The sequence below is a fragment of the Bufo gargarizans genome, chromosome 10 (assembly GCF_014858855.1).
Source record: "Bufo gargarizans isolate SCDJY-AF-19 chromosome 10, ASM1485885v1, whole genome shotgun sequence".
Classification (NCBI taxonomy): Eukaryota; Metazoa; Chordata; class Amphibia; order Anura; family Bufonidae; genus Bufo; species Bufo gargarizans.
This window is the reverse complement of record NC_058089.1, coordinates 21,484,855-21,505,738: the sequence shown is the minus strand read 5'-3', so window position 1 is coordinate 21,505,738 and position 20,884 is coordinate 21,484,855. Positions and strand designations below refer to the sequence as shown.

General features: G+C 44.5%; 1 protein-coding gene across 1 annotated transcript in view; it reads left to right on the top strand.

Annotated features, from left to right (window-relative positions):
- Window positions 1-20,884, top strand: part of IGHMBP2 (immunoglobulin mu DNA binding protein 2) — a 62,902-nt gene that overhangs the window by 12,797 nt on the left and 29,221 nt on the right. Inside the window, exons 6-9 of the mRNA XM_044269941.1 lie at window positions 1,191-1,391; window positions 7,765-7,912; window positions 18,512-18,686; window positions 20,566-20,748. Coding sequence (XP_044125876.1) covers window positions 1,191-1,391; window positions 7,765-7,912; window positions 18,512-18,686; window positions 20,566-20,748 — 707 coding nt within the window. The remainder of the gene's footprint in view (window positions 1-1,190; window positions 1,392-7,764; window positions 7,913-18,511; window positions 18,687-20,565; window positions 20,749-20,884) is intronic.

Sequence of the window (20,884 nt, the reverse complement as noted above, 5' to 3'; positions counted from 1 at the left end):
CCAAGTTATATCAAATTTGTAATGCCAACTTTTGCGCAGATTAGGGTATAGTATATCAGCGATGCCCAGCTGGTGGCCTTAGTGGTCACTTGCGGCCCTAATGTCTGAATGTGGTGTACATATATCCCAAGCAATGGTATGAATAGAGCTTTGGCTAGGTTCATACCACCAGATACATATGGTATACTGCCAATAAGCAATGCAGCATCATGCTTTCTTTTTTACAGACCTATATTGTATTTTATGTATGCCCTTGTCCTGATGGGACCAACCATAGATTGTGTAGACTCCTGCAAAGGTATATATTTACCATTGACGTCCATTATTTAAAAAAATTGTCTACATTAGTGCAAACAATAGAGTAAAACCGTGGGCTGTCACCTACTGTAAAAAAAACGGTGCATCTGATATTGGGAGCAAAAACATATGCAAACATGACAGAATGTGGCATAGGTTCCCCCACTGAAAACATGTACATCCAGGACTAGGTTCACATCTGTTTTGGAGACCCCATTAGGGTGCTCTGTCACAGATTATGTTAATAAGGTCTTCAGGGTAGATCATCAATATCAGATCGGTGGGGGTTTGACACTTTTTAAAGGGCATCTGTCAGCAGATTTGTACCTATGACACTGGCTGACCTGTTACATGTGCGCTTGGCAGCTGAAGGCATCTGTGTTGGTCCCATGTTCATATGTGTCCACGTTGCTGAGAAAAATTAGGTATTAATATATGCAAATGAGCCTCTAGGAGCAACAGGGGCGTTACCATTACACCTAGAGGCTCTGCTCTCTCTGCCACTGCCGCTCCCTCTGCACTTTGATTAACAATGTGAGGCAGTGTAAACTTCATCACACCTGGTCCTGTCACTCAAAGTACAGAGGACGCAGCAGTTGCAGAGAGAGAAAAGCCTCTAGGTGTAAAGGCAACGCCCCCGTTGCTCTTAGAGGCTCATTTGCATATATTAATACCTAATTTTTCTCATAAATGCGGACACATATGAACATGGGACCAACACAGATGTCTTCAGCTGCCAAGCGCACATGTAACAGGTCAGCCAGTGTCATAGGGACAAATCTGCTGACTGATGCCCTTTAAAATAGTGCAGCATGCTCTGTGCCGTCACCCTATTACACAACCCAGAACATTTGGCGGGATCAGCTCCACTACATTTTTTGTTCTTTCCCAAGGTCCTGTGCTGTGCACCATCTAATGTCGCTGTGGACAACCTGGTGGAGCAGTTGGCTAGGTACAAAGAGAAGATATTACGTCTCGGTCATCCATCAAGACTTCTGGAATCCTTACAGCATCATTCTCTGGATGCGGTTTTGGCGCGGAGTGATAATGCACAGCTAGTGGCTGACATCCGCAAAGATATTGACCTGGCCTTTGTAAGTATTCTGGAGGGGCTGTTGATTATGTAGCCGCACTGGCATCTGCTTAGATTACACTTATATCTATTCTATTCTGGTTTATTAGTATGATTACAGCTGAGGATATACACCTCCTATTTCCAAGCCTCGTGTGTGCAGGTACCATCTACTCCTCTGGATAGGTCATCAGTATCTGATCAGTGGGGTCCGACACCCGGGCCCCCCGCAGATCAGCTGTTTGGCAAGGCACCGGTGCTTGCAGTCCGGCTGATGCTGCCTTCTCCGTACTTACCAAGGACAGTGCCATACATTGAATAGCGGCCGTGCTTGGTATCGCAGCTCCGCAATGTACACTTCAATGGGGCTGAGCTGCTACTAGGCCATAAACGTGTCATCACCGACCTAGAAAAAGCTGAGAGAAGGCCGCAATGCTACTGCGAGCTCCAATGCCTTTTCAAACAGCTCATCTGCGGGGGTCCTGGGTGTCAGATCCCCACCAGTCAGATACTGATGGCCTACCCAGAGGATAGGTCATCAGTAGAAAAGTCTTTTTACACCAGTCTTTGATAAATGACCCCCATTGCGTACACTCCCCAATCCTGTGTTAATAGGGCAAGTACTGGAGTGTTTCCTGCGTTCACCCATCTATGAACATACAGTAAATTCTGCTTATTATCAGTCTCATTAGTGTTCTAGCTGACACTTCACATTGTACTGGGTTTTCTTCGGTATGCTCTGAATGACCTCCTGTTAGGGTGATTTCATATGTGGCAGACATTTCTGCTATTGGAGTGCTGGCCAATCGCAGCGCACAGCTCATAGCCAGGCTATGAGCTGTGCGCTGCGATTGGCCAGTGCTGCAGCAAGGGACACGCCTCCTACAAAAACTCCGCCCAGTACAACAGACGGAGCGCAGACATCGGAGCCTATACCGGGCGAACGGAGCGGCGCCCAGGCATACTAGTAAGTGCAGGGGGACCCCTGGGCGCCGCTCTGCCCACTGATATAGTTAGTTTTTAGTTTGTATACGAGTGAAAGGTCCTCTTTAAGTTCGGCGTCTAAAGTTTGGGTTTGGGTTATTAAAGAACCGCGTTATGGATTCCCTACCACGGACCATAACGGAATTTAGAATCCATAACCCGAACTTTAGACGCCGAACTTAAAACACAAGTTCGCTCAACACTACTTTTGAGGCCTAGATTGTTATCTATTCGTTGTGGTGTGTATTTGGTGTTTTCCCTTCCCCTTAACCTGTGACAATCGCGTGTAGCTTCTATTCTAATTAAAGCATTGTAATTAATGTCATCCGTGTTTTGCCTGCATCCGTGCCGCTGTACGGCAAAATATACATGTCCTATTCTTGTCCATTTTATGGACAAGAATAGGCATTTTTACAATGGGACCAGTGAAAAGTGCGGGATGCACATGGACTGCATCTGTGAAATGATCCGATCGTGCGAATGTAGCCTAAGGCCGCTTTCACGCACTCCGTGTTGTATCAGGGATTGTCAGCCAAAACCAGGTGCGGGTCAAAGACGCAGAACAGGTGCAGATCTTTCCATTATACCTGATCTTTGTGGAGGCTCCAATCCTGGTTTTGACCCACAATCAGTAATGAAAATCACTGATCAAACATTGAAGTGTGAGAGGGACCTAAAGATGCTGTTTGAATTAGCTAGAAGGAGCCGCGATCACCTGGGGTAATGGCAGGAGGATACGGGGCTTATACTTTTACTATATAGCAGCCTGTAAGCTCCGACATTGCACTACCTTGCCTTATGTAGTATTTACACTGGGCAACCATAAAATAAAACAGTGCTACTTTAAAGTGACTAATGCTTGATACATGCTTTGGCAACCTGACCCCCAAGTGTCTCTCCGTGCCTAATGTCATAGTGGAGTACTCCTGCATAACCCCTTTAAAGACTCCACAGGTTGTTTTTTGGTCGTGGTTTATGTCATTGTGATGAGGAGCACCCTCCCTAAAAAAATGATAAAGTATGACCCCCCCCCCGAATAAGTAACAAAAACCGATAAGTAACTATCTGTGTCCAAAGCCCTCGCCCCCTGACGCAATTCTCAGCTTTTTCTAGCGCATATCTGTAATATGTGGAATTTTGGAAGACCAGAAGCAGAAGACTGTGCAGACATTAGAAAATCCTTCTAGTTAAGGTCTCATGGACAGAAAAAAAGGGGGTTGCCCGTACTGTGACCCGCAAACAGCGGGTCAGCAATATACGGGCACCGGCCGTGTGCACACTGTATCACAGATCCGGAAGCAGCGTTGCGAAACGGAGGCATGGAACCCCACGGAAGCACTTTCATGGGGTTTCTGTCCATGCCTCGCACCGCAAAAAACTAGAACATGTTCTATTTTAGCGGTGCAAACGGATCACGGACCCATTCAAGTTGAATGGGTCTGCATCCGCCTGCGGCAACCGTATGAATGGTGCCCATGCATTGGGGACCGCAAATTACGGTCCCCAATGTATGGAACTGCCGTCACACGTTCAAGTGCATGAGGCCTTAGAAGGTGCTTTCATAAGACTGTCCGTTCATCTGGAATATTAGATAATCCAGAACTTAGGTTCTTTAATACTGTTAATGCAATATTCAGAGATTTAATATGGAGGGGAGGTGTGCCAAGGATTAAACTTTCAACCCTGCAGAGACTTAAAACACAGGGAGGTTTGGCGGTGCCGGATCCCTGGTCTTACTATATTGCAGCCCAGCTACAACATCTCAGCTGATGGGGAGATGAGTCCCAATTGAATAATTCAGGTCGTATTATTCAACATCTGATACTACGCACTTGCTTATTGTCGGCTTTGGAGGATGGATCTTTTCATTCTCATGGCGCTCAATATCCTGTGCTATCCATGATACATAAAATTTGGTGGAAAGCTAAAGAAAAGTTGAGTATTATGGGGTATAATGCTCACACACCTATCTGGCCCAATCATTTGTGCCCTGAACTGAATAAGGTTAGTGGAGTGCAGCAATGGGAACAGTATGGACTGGGTAAGATGGCTCAATTGTTTCTAGGTGAGGCATTGAAGAGCTTTGAGGTGTTGAGGCAGGAATTTAGTATCCCTCATAGATACTTTTATGTATATTTACAGCTAAGGCATTCAGACTCAGGAGAGGAGGGGGAAGATACGGCAAGCAGCCAGGTGCTCTATTATTGAGTATACTGTATGGGCAGGGGTCACTAGTGGGGTGATATCCCTTTACTACAACACGCTCAGGGCGGAAGTTGATAAGTCCAATCCACTAAAGTTGTATGAGAAATGGAAGACGGATATTGAGGGCCTGACGGAGGAGAACTGGGAGAGGATTCTCACTGATTTACCAACGTTATCACTAAGCGAGTCTTCTAGGATTTCTCAATTGTATCTCCTACATAGGGTTTATAGAACACCTGTATTGTTATTGTATTTGTATAATACATTTACCAGAAAAACAATAATAAAAATTATCTGATCAAAAAAAAAAAATGATAATCCAGAACTAATCGGCTCCCATTGGCATGGCTGCCATTCAGAATATTCGGGCTTCACGCTGAACTCCATCTAGTACCTCGTTGTACAGTGTGCATCTAAGGCTACTTTCACACTAGCGTTCGTCGGTCCGCTCGTGAGCTCCGTTTGAAGGGGCTCACGAGCGGACCCGAACGCAGCCGTCCAGCCCTGATGCAGTCTGAATAGAGCGGATCCGCTCAGACTGCATCAGTCTGGCGGCGTTCAGCCTCCGCTCCGCTCGCCTCCGCACGGACAGGCGGACAGCTGAACGCTGCTTGCAGCGTTCGGGTGTCCGCCTGGCCGTGCGGAGGCGTGCGGATCCATGCGGATCCGTCCAGACTTACAATGTAAGTCAATGGGGACGGATCCGTTTGAAGATGCCACAATATGGCTCAATCTTCAGGCGGATCCGTCCCCTATTGACTTTACATTGAAAGTCTGGACGGATCCGTACGAGGCTATTTTCACACTTAGCTGTTTATATGCTAAAATAATGCAGACGGATCCGTACTGAACGGAGCCTCCGTCTGCATTATTATGATCGGATCCGTTCAGAACGGATCCGATCGAACGCTAGTGTGAAAGTAGCCTAATATATAAGTGGATTGCACACTTTACGGCCCAATGATTGTGCCCCATGTTTGCAGATGATTGCCTGTTAAAGGGAGGCGGTGACTCCTAGGCCTTATGCACACAACCATATGTTCAGTCCACATCGGATGTGGACTTTTTTGCGGATCAGATGTGGAATCATTAATTTCAATGGGGCCGCAAAAGTTGCGTTCAGCGCACCATGTTGTGTTCGCTTCCGTATGTCCGTTCCGCATCCGAGCAAATACGATAGAACTTATCTTATTCTTGTCCGTTTTGTGGACAAGGATAGGACATTTCTACAGGGGAGAACATAAAAATTGTTGGCATACATACGGCTGGGGTTTGTGTTTTGCAGATCCGCGATTTGCGAACTGCAAAACTGATACGGTCGTGTGCATGAGGTCTTAAATTGTGGGTGGCAGCTGGCACTGAGTGTAGGTCCCTTTAATGGACTCCGGCCAGGAATCCTCATTATGGTACCGTCTGTACTACCCTTTTGGCTGCCCTGCACATTGATGCTGGACTAGGTTGTGTCATGCTTTTTGACACAAGAACCACTCGACAGAAACTGCATTCGTCTTTACCGTGATTTGCAACAGTTTGGCGGTTTTAATGAGCCTGACTCGTGCTACCTGCAGAACATCTTTTGTGACGCATCCATTAAAGGGATTCTGTCACCTCGTTTGAAGTTATAGAGCTGCGGACATGCATGGCTAGATCGCCGCTAGCATGTCCGCAATATAACGGTCCTATAGGGCTGTGTGCTTTTATTTTGTTTAAAAAAAGATTTTAGAGATATGTAAATTAGTCTTGTAAGGTTCCCAAGGGGCTGTACTAACCTTCCTGGTGCCCAACCACGCCACCCCTGTGAAGGAGCCCAGTACCGCCTGCGTCCTCTGAATCTCCTCCTTTCTTCACAGTTAGATTGCCGTAATCTCGCGCTGCGCAGTGCCGGTATAGTGTTCCTTCCCTGTGCTGGCATCAGCCTCAGGGAAGGAACTGCGCATGCGCATCGCGAGAATACAGCAATCTAACTTTGACGAAATGAGGTGATTCGGAGGACGCAGGCGGTGCTGGGCTCCTTCACAGGGGGGCACGGCTGAGCACCAGGCAGGTTAGTACAGCCCCTTGGGAACCTTACAAAGCTCATTTACATATCTCTAAAATCATTTTTTATAACAAAATAAAAGCACACAGCCCTATAGGACCGGTATATTGCGGACATGCTAGCGGCGATCTAGCCGTGCATGTCCGCAGCTCTATAACCTAAAACGAGGTGACAGAATCCCTTTAACCTCCCCATAGGCTTTTAATATACTGACGGAGACCAGAAGGGCGTTTGATTTTTTTTTTTTAAGCTGCACGGTCTGTAGCATTGCAGATTGTTCTTTTCCATGCAGAGGCGCACAAATGTTTATGGCGCGGTATGCTACATTCAGACGACCAGTATGCGGCCCGCACATGTTAGAAATGCCTATTCTTGTCCACAATTGCGGACAAGAATAGGACGTGCTCTATCTTTTTAGCGGGGCAGCGGATGGGAACAACAGATGCGGACATTAGAATGAATGGGTCCACACATGTTACGCAAAATTGCGGAACGGATGCGGACTCATTCATTAAGTCGTGTAAATGAGCCCTTAGGCCCATTCACACGACCGCAGATCTGCAAAACACGGATCTGCGGAACGAACAAACGGACAGGGCCCTTTTGAAATGAATAGGGCGGCATCTGATCCACAAAATATGCGAATCGGATGTGCACTGAACATACAGTCGTGTGAATAGGCCCTTTAAAGGAATTTTATTGTATAGCAAAATAAATGGCAGACACAGATATAAATTCCACTTTTGGGTTTATGTGATAAAAATTAATTTGAACTTATTGAACTGTTACACGAGTTTGACAAATGAGGCTGAGTGCATGGCTGCCAACTGTCCCGAATTTGCCAGGAAATTTTTTAGAGACCGTTCTGGAAAATTTGCGGGCTAAAAATGGGCATGGCGAACACAAACCCTGTCTGTGAGTGGGTGGGTTTGGGGTGTTCCTATCGACGGGGCTTATATGCCCTGATTTTTACCAACCGAAATGTTGGCAAGGATGCCAGTGGTAATAAAGAAAACTTTCCAGCACGAGCATACTGTACAACGCCTTGTCATTAAGGGGTTAAGAAACCATGGCCGCTCTGATTTACTGTGATACGTTTTGGGTGGAAATTCTCCTCGTCTGATAAATGGCTGCTATTATATGATTGCTTCTTTCTTCCTCTTGAAAGGCAAAAATGAGAAAACTGCAGAACAGAGATGAAAAGAGCGGCTTCAAAACGGAAATCCGAGCGCTGCGAAAAGAGCTGAAGAAAAGGGAAGAGGCGGCCATGATAGAGACGTTGAAATCTGCCAATGTCATCCTTGCCACCAATACAGGTCAGTCAGGGGCTGGCGGATTTCTTCTGCTTTAATCATGTTTTCTGCCGTCTCCAGGGGACGTGTCCCTGGCATCAAGTCTCGATGAAATCCACATCAAGCTGTGAGTCATCTGTCTCTCAGGTCCTAGCCTCCCCAGGGCGCACACGTGGAGCCCGGCTTTAATGAGTCAGCCCGGCTTCACACGGGTAGTCTGTAAATCACTCTCGAAAACTGCCTCTTTTTTATGTTTATTGGCAAGGTTGTGCACTTTATTAGGGAAGTGCATAAATAGCAATTCCATACAATAATGACTTCATTAAAGGGGTAGTTCCATCAAAGAAATGAAGGCATTCTGTCACTTCATGGATGATGTGGCATTTAGGTGGTTTTCCGGGAGTAGAATATTGATGGCCTATCCTCAGGGTAGGTCATTAGTATCTGATTGATTAGTGGGGGTCCGACTCATGGCACTGCCACCGTTCAGCTGCTTGAAGAGGCCGTGGCGCTCTAGTTAGAGCTGCGGCCTCCTCGCAATATACCAAGCACAGCGCCGTACATTGGATGCCCAGCCCAAGCCCCTTCACTTGCATATAGGCCATGTGACATCGCTGGCCACAGTGTTCACTGGAGCACCGTAGCTTCTTCTAACAGCTGACCGGCAGGGGGTGCGGGAGTTGGACCCCCACCAATCTGAGAATAGGTCATCCGTATTAAGCCACTGCACAACCCCTTCCGTCCCAGAGCCGTACATGTATGGCACTAGTGCAGCGGGTGCCATAGCCGCCGGGTCTATGCTGTTTCAAACAACGGGGGTCTGGGGCTAATGTCTGCGAACGGCGATAACGCTGATGGCAGACATTTAATCCTTTTAGATGGCATGGTCCCGTTTGAAGCGCGGAAAAAACGGAAGTGCACGCTTCCCGGTCAGGAACGGAAGAGCCATTTATGGGCTCTGATGCGCTGGGTCTCTCTGAAGAAACCCATCACAGATGTTGTTTGTTGTATCCAAGGGTTTCTGCTGACTATCCTTGTATGTCTTTGAAAGATGAGGAATCCGGATTTAAGCAATGGCTTATTTAATTAATAAAAGTAAGGTAAAAGGTTACAAGATAAATGGATAACAGAGTATAAAGCAAACCTTCCTTCAATGTCCTATACTTGAAAAGAATATAAACATACTAGTACTAGCTTCCTAACAATCAATACATATCTAACTAACTAACCATTAATCTAGTGTATATTATATATCAAATCGAACCACATTCACGCCCACAATTCCACCCCTTACTCCAGTATCTTCCGGCCTCCTTCATTAACATTCGTCCAATGAACTTGCAGTAATCTGATCTGAGTCCACTCCTTCATATTGATGCAGTAACTGCCACCTTCCTGCGGATGGCGCTGGTGTCCTTTTAGTTTGCCTTGGGCCTGAGGCATGGCATATTGTTTCAGCTATGTCAACAGCTGTCCGTCCACACTTCCTTGAGAATCAGACCTTTTAGGGCCTGACAGGATGCCTACACCATTACAAATGCGCAGTCCATTGTGTATAACACCGCAGGGGCTGGTTTCAAGTCATCAGGACAGGGGAAACAGGAACCCTATCTCATTTCCATTCTTATCAGTCAGATGTCAAGCTTATTCACATTGCTATTGTTGCAGCTTTTACGACAAGAAATAGCAAACTGTTCAGTCTTATTCAGATGCTGTTTACGACAGGATGAAAACAAGATGTTCAGGCTTATTCAGATGTTAGGCCTATTGACATTGCTATTTACACCAGGGTGTCAGTAGTCCATAGCTCCCCCATCAACACATCCAAGTCCATCAAAGTGTATCAACTTGTATCAAACTTATGTTGACTTCCAACATATGCCCCTTTGTGTCTGAATGACACACCATTGATGACCACTTTACAGTCCATAGTTCTCTTCAACCTTGCGGTCCATCATCATCCGAATAGAGTAAGGGTGAATCCTGTCACTCACCATTCATCACTTTCCATTCATTCCAATAAATCTTGTTACACTCTTATTAGGACATTGAGGAAGTCATTAACATTTGAATCATCATTATATTCACATACTTATCAACACAAATCAAAATACATATATCATCTACACTAAGCACACCATGAAAATATAATTTAAGTATTTCATGCATGGTGTGATTAAATATTCATTTTCTGATTACAATCTGTTGTATCGTTCAGGGATCAGGCACTTTCCCCTGCTATGTCCTTCTCTGCCACAATTGTCACATTTTAAAAGATGTTCCTCCAGGCTCCTTGGTACATCTAATTCGCATGATGCAATTTTATATTTAGTTTGTATTTCTATTTCCATGGATAGGGCCTGGAGCCTTTTATATAGATACCGTGTCATACAACACATGTAAATTTGCAATAAGGATAAAACTACAGCAACAATGAGTAATACTACAATCGGATGGATTAAGAAATTTAAGATTCCATTGGCTGCACTTGAATGCCCAAATATAACCTCCCACCAATAACCCTTAGCATTATTTTCTAACAGATAAGTAATATGTTTTAGCTCCTTCTGGTCATGGTGTATAAGGATTGTAGCATTAGCTCCTTCTTGCCGTAGCTTTTTAAGCAAATATTCATCTTGATCAAATCTGATCAGCCAATCATGCAGCTCTTTCCCCATTCCCAAATTTAATGCTTGAAGATTGACAGGGTTATGATATTCAATATCAATAGATACGTTCGCAATGGTGGGAAACACATATCTCCAACTTGGTGTCTGGATTTCCGTGACATTACCAAGCGTGCACCATGCACCCTTATCCACAGCTGTTGTTATTGAACATTGGCTTGTGATCAGAGTTACATTGGTGATGTTTAATAGAAAGAAACAGACTCTCTGATGTCCTAGGTATGTGACTGGTGTCTTATCTTTTGTAATAAACTCCCCATCCAGAACACAAACCGACGAGTTGTTCCAACACTTGTCCTCCACCAACCTATCTTGGCCTGGTGTACACAATATATCCTGATTTCTATGCAAGCAGAGGGAAATATCAACCTGCTTCCACACCCCATCCTTCCTGATTACATGAGGATGGTCTAATCTTGGATGTAGTAGTGTGGATCCTCCAGTAAGAATACCAATTGAAGTGACCTTATACACTACCTCTAACGGGGAGCTTGTGTATGGAATCAGGGAAGAGGCATAACACGTTTCCAAGTTATGATTAATACATCCAATCCAAGCACTCGCCCACCATTTGGAGTGTGTGAAAGTGAGGAGCTCTGGTAATGCAGCAGTGGCCTGAGATATTAATTCATACGGCCATTGCCCATTATACAAGGTTTGAATTGCCAATTTTATATTAGTTGATAGTTCCACCTGCCCTTGTGTACAGGCCAGAGCCCAGGATATATTCCTCCCATCAGCCTGCATATTTTCCACAAACATCTTGAAATGTTGAATAACATCTGTTGCTACCCCAATGTTAGTATCTATATGCCCCTGCTGTAGGTTACTGATTATTTGATTAATTTCCCTTTGTATCTCAAACCCGTTTTTACTGTTAGATGCTATGGCTGCAAGTTTGGTTTTTAAGACGCTGATATCTGCCTGATTAATGATTCCCATTCCAGCTCCTAGGCCACCCAATATTGTGTCGACCATATCCCTTTTTCCTCTGCTCTTCCCATTCCTCAAATGATGACGAGCCCTAGTGTTTTTGGAAATCAGCCATTGATAGAGGGAACGCACCTGATTGAGTGTATGTCCTGTACATATTGGATAGTGGGTTTTGATTAACCATAGAGAAATATTAAACCGCCATGTGATAAACGCATATTGAACACCACTAGCCATTGTCTGAGCAGAGTCTAGGTTAACTTGAAAGGGTTGCCCTTCTTCCAGTCGTAAGGCCTTTTGAGCATTCTCAGAATCTTTGTTTGTGCATGGCTTAATATTATCTGGAGTGGCATCAACAATATGCATACCCCCAATCTCTATTTCACGTGTACCACATGTCCAGTGACCGACCATCTCCCTATAAGATTTATATGATTTGGACATAGTACCGATAAGATAATTTCCACCATGTTGAATTGACATATCGATGTCTGTGGCTTCCCCAAGGCTTGTCCTTCTATAAGCCAGGTTAATATTTTTTGGAGTGAACCTCGGGTGTATATTATCATGCCAATATATGCCACATACAAACAAATATTCTCCTTCCCTTAAGTTGTCACTAAATACTCCATATTGAATACCTTTCTGCTCACCCGTATTTGGCAAGTCAGACTCTTCTCCCCGCCAATAACCAGTATCATTCACATATATTGTTGCCATCGTGAATGGTTGTAGTGATTCTGGCAATATTCCCTGTGCACCATGCGTTATTGCCAATTTCCCAATATTGGAACTATGATTTACCCTCCCAAAAGAGAAAACCACCCTATACTTGAATTGCCCACCAGGATTCTGATAATATCTCTTGGTTACATCCTTTCCCTCTGGAATGAGTCGCACTTTCCTACTCTTAACTTCGTGATTATTAGCTCTTTGTGGCATATCCATGGTTATTAATTCTGATGGTATCAATATTGCCTTTTCATATTCCCCATCTGGAAACATATATGTATCCTCATCTCCTGATTGTTCCAATTCCTGCACTCCGATAACATAGGTGATGCCAATCATCAACAGAATTGTTGTAATCTCCATATCCAGAATCCGGAATTTTCGGCCTGTTAATTCATGCTTCATTTAAGATTCTGGAATAAAAGAACAAGAGAAGCATCACATTCTTATCAGTTACATCCGTTTGCATTGATCTGCATGAACCCACTTCTCCATATCCCTCCTTTTCATGCACTTGGCCCCTTTCTTGTTGTCCACCCGTTTGACCTTTACAACCTGATCGCTCAATCTTACTGTTACCAGGAATGGGCCCATCCAATTAGCATCCCATGAAGACTTAGGCACAAAGTTCTTTACCATCACCCTGTCTCCTACTTCTAGTTTAATTGGTGGCCTGCCAGGTTCCTCTTTTGCCTTTGGCGCCATATTGCTGGCCGCAAAGTATAGATATTTTTGCACCTGGTCTTGCAACTGTGCAAGGAATTTTTCCTTTTCAACACTGTCCCTCATTGGTGTACTAAGCTTTGGGTCTGCAGGGTGGCACAGGTTCATAATTCTACCAGTCATTAATTGATATGGGGTGATTGAAGTGCCTCTTGCCTCTGTACCCCGTATTGCCATTAGAATTGTGGGTAAATGACACAACCAGTTATTTCCAGATTGTAGTACCATTTTTTTAAGTCTTTCCTTTAGGGTTCTGTTCATTCTTTCTACCATTCCTGACGATTGGGGATGATATGGCACGTGAAATTTTTGCTCAACATTTAACATCTCACACATGCCTGTCATAATCTTTCCTGTGAAGTGTGTGCCTCGGTCTGACTCTATGGTCTTAGGGAATCCCCATCTTGAGATGACTTCCCTCCATAGGGCTTTTGCTGTTGCTATTGCAGTGTCTTTCCTCATGGGTAAGGCTTCCACCCATTTAGAAAACACATCAATCACCACTAGCAAGTAACGATACCCTCCAGGAGCGCTGGGTAAAGGGCCAACAAAGTCAATTTGTAGCCTTTCCCATGGTCCTTCTGCCAACGGTATCCTGGACAGCACAGGCCTTTGTCCTTTTGGCCTTGGATTCATTTGTGCACAGATTAAACATTCTTGTATAATCCTCACAACAGTGTCTTTCATGTCTACCCACCAATATTTTGTTTGAATAAACTTTAAAGTACCCTCAGTACCCATATGCCCTGTCAGCCTATGGTTCTCTTTGGCAATGTCCTTTTGATACTGACAAGGTACCACAAATCTAGGGCCGTCTGGGGTTTCTCTGAGCAACAAATTATCCTGGATATTGTAATATTGGGGCTTCTGTGCTGTCTTTTCCCTAATGGAGCATTTGATTTGCTGTAAATTAGAGTCTTTATCCTGCTCTGTTGCTAAGCACGGTGTTGGTGATTTAACCACAGGCAGGCATTCAAGTTTAAGATCCATTTTGTCTCCGTCCTCACTGTCATGTTCATTCCAGGCCTGTCTTCCCTCAATATCATAGGGAGTCCACCTGGCCCCCATGACAGCTGCCTCTTTGGCTAGTTTGTCCACCTCATTGTTGCCAACCGCAATTTCATCAATGCCCTTCTGATGTGCCTTCACCTTTATTATTGCTACTCTTTGTGGTTCTAAACAGGCTTTGTCCCAAATGCCCTTCAACACTGAACCATGTGCAAGTGTCTTCCCTGATGCATCACTAAATCCTCTTGTATGCCACAAAGGCATGTACTCAGTTAGTGATCTAGTAACATAGGCACTGTCGGAAAAGATAGCAATTGGGCCTGATTGAAAGTGAAAAATGGCTTCTCTTACCGCTTCCAATTCTGCTCTTTGAGCGGAGAAATTCCTTGGGCACTTAATGAGAATTCGTTCATTGGTTTGTGGACACCACATGGCGTACCCTGTGTGAAACTGTCCCTCTTCCCAATACCTAGATCCATCCACCCAAATTTTCAGATCTGCCTTTCCTGCTGTCAATTTGAATACTTCCTGTGTCTTAGTCCTATGCACCTCTCCACAATCATGTTTCTCACCTTCGTATTGCATCAGTTGTGGCAGCACATAGGTGGTACTGTGTGCTACAGTGATGTTCCTTGGTGTCAGATCTACCAGCCATCTGGCTACCCTTTGAGATGACACTCCACTGAGCGTCCGCTCCAAGAGCATCTTGATGGGAGTGTGAGGTGTTTGTATGATGATCTTGGCAAACCCCACTATGTGTTCTGTCGCTATCACTGCCCAGTGTACTGCCAAATGTTGTATCCAAGGGTTTCTGCTGACTATCCTTGTATGTCTTTGAAAGATGAGGAATCCGGATTTAAGCAATGGCTTATTTAATTAATAAAAGTAAGGTAAAAGGTTACAAGATAAATGGATAACAGAGTATAAAGCAAACCTTCCTTCAATGTCCTATACTTGAAAAGAATATAAACATACTAGTACTAGCTTCCTAACAATCAATACATATCTAACTAACTAACCATTAATCTAGTGTATATTATATATCAAATCGAACCACATTCACGCCCACAATTCCACCCCTTACTCCAGTATCTTCCGGCCTCCTTCATTAACATTCGTCCAATGAACTTGCAGTAATCTGATCTGAGTCCACTCCTTCATATTGATGCAGTAACTGCCACCTTCCTGCGGATGGCGCTGGTGTCCTTTTAGTTTGCCTTGGGCCTGAGGCATGGCATATTGTTTCAGCTATGTCAACAGCTGTCCGTCCACACTTCCTTGAGAATCAGACCTTTTAGGGCCTGACAGGATGCCTACACCATTACAAATGCGCAGTCCATTGTGTATAACACCGCAGGGGCTGGTTTCAAGTCATCAGGACAGGGGAAACAGGAACCCTATCTCATTTCCATTCTTATCAGTCAGATGTCAAGCTTATTCACATTGCTATTGTTGCAGCTTTTACGACAAGAAATAGCAAACTGTTCAGTCTTATTCAGATGCTGTTTACGACAGGATGAAAACAAGATGTTCAGGCTTATTCAGATGTTAGGCCTATTGACATTGCTATTTACACCAGGGTGTCAGTAGTCCATAGCTCCCCCATCAACACATCCAAGTCCATCAAAGTGTATCAACTTGTATCAAACTTATGTTGACTTCCAACATTGTTGTAATAGGAAATGGAGCCTAGATTGTAGTTCTATTGAACTACAGTGTAAGCTAAAAGCGATATAGCTAAGCGATGTGAAGAACATGTTCTAGCCTCCTGGGGGGGGGGGCTAAAAAAAAATTTTTTTTTACATAAAAAAAATATATATATAAAAATTTTAATCATTCCTTTTCCCCAGAATTAAAATAAAAACAAACAATAAAAAACATAAACATTATGGGCATTGCCGTGTCCCAAAATGCCTGAACTGTTAACATATAAAAATATTTATCTCATACGTCGAATGGAAAAATATCAAACTGGCCATTCACCTATTTTTATTTTTTCACTTACCAAAGAAAATGTAATTAAAAAGTCACACGCGCTCTAAAATGGTGTGCAAAAAATGAGCCCCTACTCAGCTCCATAGACATGGTCAGAACATGGTGATGAAAAGAAAAATGTTTTTATTTTTTCTGTATTAAAACACAAGAAAACTATATAAATGTGTTATCATCGTAATAGTACTGACCCAGAGAATGAACGGTCATTTTTACCTCATAGGGAACACCGTAGAGACCAAACCTGTAAAACTGTAGCGTAATTGATTTATTATTCTTTTTTTTCATCCCCCCGCCCATTTGGAAAAATAAAAAAAGTTATGGCTCCAGAAAGGCCGGAAGGAAAAATGAAAACACAAATATGAAAACTCCTTTGGGAGTCTAGGGATTACATGTACCCCTTTACAGTCACAGTAAGGTGGATGTGAACACAGTGAAGTAGCCCCGTCCCTTATGTAATCTGGTCCGGGTGTAATACAAGCAGATTGTGCAGCAGATTCAACATGGAATTTGCAATTAAATCTGTTGCATATTTACTTTTCTGCTAGATGTCTGACAGCGGCCAATATATATGTGCACGTATGAGCGCTGCAATTACCCTTATCAAGAGCAAACGTCAGTTTTTAGTTACCCTTGACCAGAAGTGAAAGCTGCATTATGTGCCGTAATTACTATGTATGGGGACAAGCGATCACTACTGTGATTATTCATCCCCATACCAATTCATAGTTTGTGGGCAGCTGACAAGAAACAAGGACTTTTAGATGCTGTCCAAAATACACAATCCCCCGTTAAACGAGTATTTGCTGTGTCGGCGGGTGATTGCCAGCACGTTTACACTGGCCAGTTATCAGGAACCAGCGTTTCTACAAACTCTCCTCTCCGATAATTTTCCTGTTGATTTTCCTAGTGAAAATGACATTAAAGGGGTTGACTCATCACAGACAATGGGGGCATATCCTAGCGATATGCCCCCATTGTCTTATAGGTGCGGGTCCGACCTAAATCGAGAAAAGTGGTGGAGGGCGCACTGCACATGGGACCCGCACCTGTAAGATAATGGGGGCCTATGCTATCCTTGCTGTCTTACATTTAGACCATTTTTTACACCTGAAAGCATCTTGCCCACGACCGTATACCCTCCGAGACGTGCACAGCATCATTGTAATCTATGATGCTGTGCGCACAATCAATGCCACTCCGGGACATATGGCCCGCTCACAGACCGTATATCTTGGAGGGCATATGGTCGTGGGCAAGAGGCCTAAGTCTACATGAGGTTTGTCTAATCTCATCCACTTTATCGGTACTGAAAAATGAGAATTTGTATGGAATAACCGCTCGTAATTTGCAACGTTTGCAGGTAGCTTAAGGCTACTTTCACACCTGCATTTTTTCCTGATCCGGCATGCATCAGCAAAGACGCTTCCGTTACTGATAATACAACCGTCTGCATCCGTCGTGAACGGATCCAGTTGTGTTATCTTACAATGACGTATTATCTTAGCAATGACTGATCCATCATGAACTCCGTCTTGGCTATGTTAAAGATAATACAAATGGATCTGTTCTGAACGGATACAGGCAGTTGTATTATCTGAACGGATCCGTCCATGACGGATCCACACCAAACGCGAGTGTAAAAGTAGCCTTATCTGTAACTGCTAGTACAGTTTACTGCTACAACTGTCTGTTTACTCCTGTACTCATCATGATCTGCTTCACATAGTCATGTCTTTATCCAGCGGCCGTGTGGAGGGCTCGGGTGGACCCCTGGCATCGACCAACCAGAATTTTCTCTGTAGGGTCTATGACCAATCTGACCCTGACAATGTCAGACTGTGCGTTATACCTGTATTCATAAGCTTCTATCAGGAATAATAGAGGAATAGCATAATATACAGTTATAAGATGCCCCAGAATTGGCACGTCATGTGGAATACAATTATTTACTAAAGCAGACATGTCAGGAGAGGGGACAGTTTCTGCTTCGCAGTGAGGCGCAGGTGCTTTATGCTGTTAGTGTGTCTTCGTGTTGTGTTTGCAGTGGCTGTAGGTATATTAGATAAGTGCTTTAGTAACCATGGTCATGGACGGTCAAGAGGAGCTGGAGTGCCATGGGAGGCCAGGGAATAGCTTTATTGATTGACTGTGTCTCATGCTAGACCTATGACGGAGGCGTAGATTTGGGATGAAGGACTCCATAAAATGAAATATCTGATAATCGGTGCTGCTTTCTGCAACTGTGAAAGACGCTGATGAGAACGGTCGACTATAGGGCAGTACGTTCTCTCAGCTAAGTCCTTACACATGACTGATGTCCTCTTGACAAGGTTTTGGACCCCGTTTGGCTTCCAGGCTGCAAATTTCAACCTAATCTCCGCCAAACAGATTGTCTAATGATCTCAGAATTTTGGCTCCGTGCCGTGCCCACTCGCCAATTCATTTAGAAGAGTGTATTCTCCGTGCCAATTACCAATAATTGCTCATTGCAAAATTACAGCTTCGTAAGCTCATCGATCTGTATCCAACTTCTACCCCGTGCCAGGTGCTACCCCGGATGGTCCTCTGAAGCTGCTTCCTGAGAATTACTTTGACCTGGTCATGATTGATGAGTGCGCTCAGGCGTTAGAAGCGAGCTGCTGGATCGCGCTGCTGCAGGCGAAAAAGTGTATCCTGGCCGGTGATCACAAGCAGCTCCCACCCACCATCATCTCACACAAGTAAGAAGGCTACGTGCTTTGTCAGTGTGATCTTCTCAATATGTCCGAGCCCTAAAGAGAGAGTTTCGCTTTTCTGGTATCTATTAAAGGGACGCTAAAGTCTGATCTATTAAAGGGACGCTAAAACTAATGTCTGTCTTGTATAGTTGCTTTGCTTTTGATTGCAATGTAGTGTTCCCTATTATCAGCCAGGTAAGACTTGGTCTTCAAAGGAATGCTGAACCTAGAAATAAGTGATAAGACTGAACAAGAAATAGAGTTGTCCACACAGTTTGTCAACCTGTTGTATTTTCTTGGTGAAATCCCACAGACCATGCAGGGTTGGACCCCACGTCCAAAAATACATGGTGTGCACCTCCAATGTGTACATCTATTTCTGTGTTATACATCTATTGCTGCTGCATGAAATGTATAAAACGGATCTAGAGGTTCTTAGTAAGCATTTTGAGCAAAGTGTAGAAGCCCACTTGCCATCTTCACTAGTTTTGTTGATTTCGTGCTGGGGTCCAGAGCCAAGCGCGCTTAGTCTAGCAGCAAGGGTGCTGTTGGGCTGCTGGGTTTCTAGTGGGTGCTGTACCTGTGGGTTGATGTGGCCCAGAGCCAAGAGGGCTTAGTCTAGCAGCAAGGCTGCTGTTGGGCTTCTGGGTTTCTAGCGGGTGCTGCACCTGTGGGTTGATTTGGCCCAGAGCCAAGAGGGCTTAGTCTAGAAGCAGGGGGACTTGCTGTTGGGCTGCTGGGTTACTAGCGGTTACTCTACCTGTGGGTTGATGTGGCTCAGGGTCAAGGAGGCTTAGTCTAGCATGAAGGGTGCTATTAGGCGCCTGAGTCTCTGGTGGGCGCTGTATCTGTGAGGTGGTGTGATCCAGAGCCAATGGGGCTTAGTCTAGAAGCAATTGTGCTGTTGGATTGCTGCGTCTCTAACCCCCCCCCCCCCCCTCCCCTCTCCCATGGGTGCTGTGATGCCTCACCCTATAGTGTAAGGTATTTTTTTCTACATTTGTGGCTGAAAGGAGTTTTCTGGGAATTCTTCACTATTTACTTACGGCCCCTAGCATGTGTGACCTAATAAGACTCATTCTTACCTGCTCCTCCCTACTGCTACAGTTCTGTGGTCTGGCTCCAGTTCGCCCATCTTCCTGCAAGGAGAAGGTAAATATCAGTCTTTAATTACGTCATAGGAAAATAGTGAAGAATTCCTGGAAAACACCTTTATTCTCCTGAATCTATTCGATTCTCTCCGATCGAACTGCAAGGTGAGATTAAGCAAGCCCATCTTCCAGTTCCCGAATTCTGTTCTTCCTGCTGGCGAATGGCCATCATCACCTGCGCCACTGCAGCCAATGGCTGGCTTCAGTGATGTCATGTTGCTTGGGGACATGGCACCGCTGAAGCCAGTCATTGGCTGTGCATTGCACATCACCGGGAAGAAAACAAGATGGGGACCAAACATGGAGGAACAGGATCCGGCGCACAGGACGCAAGCGGCAGGGAGCAGGTACGGTAAGAAATGAATCTTTCAGTAGGCGATGCACGCTAGGGGCCTTCATTTAATAGTTGGTTTTTCCTGACAAAAACCATTTAAAGGAGGTAAAATTCTGCAATGATTTTTGTGTATTTTATTTAGTATTGATTTTGGTCATCTACTTTATTTAGCGTTGTACTTTTTTGTTCTTTGTTTAATTCTTTTTTACCTTGTAAAGTCTGGATATTTTCTGTCTAGGTCAGTAGGTCTGAACATAAACCAAGCAGCGGAAATGATGAGATATATATGAAAGTAGCTAAGTCAGAGCCATTTTCCAGCCGCCAGCTCGCCATGGGGATTGCACGTACTGTCGATTGCATGTCGTACAAGCTCACACTGTTCTTCTGTCCTCTCCAGGGCTGCAGCTAAGGGTCTGTCCCGGAGTCTAATGGAACGTGTAATAGAGAAGTATGGAGACCGAGTGGTGAGAATGCTGACCGTGCAGTATCGCATGCACGACCGTATAATGCAGTGGGCGTCACGTGCACTTTACAGTGGGAAGCTGGAATCACATTCTTCTGTTGCCCATCATTTACTCAAGTGAGTCAAGTGTGAATTACAGTGGTAATTGGCTAAATGTGTGGAAGCGCATACAGTAAATCATGTAGAATTACAATATAGGGAGTCGTTTCCTGCCGATTGTAGTTCAGTATAACACTCTAATGTATAAAGAAAA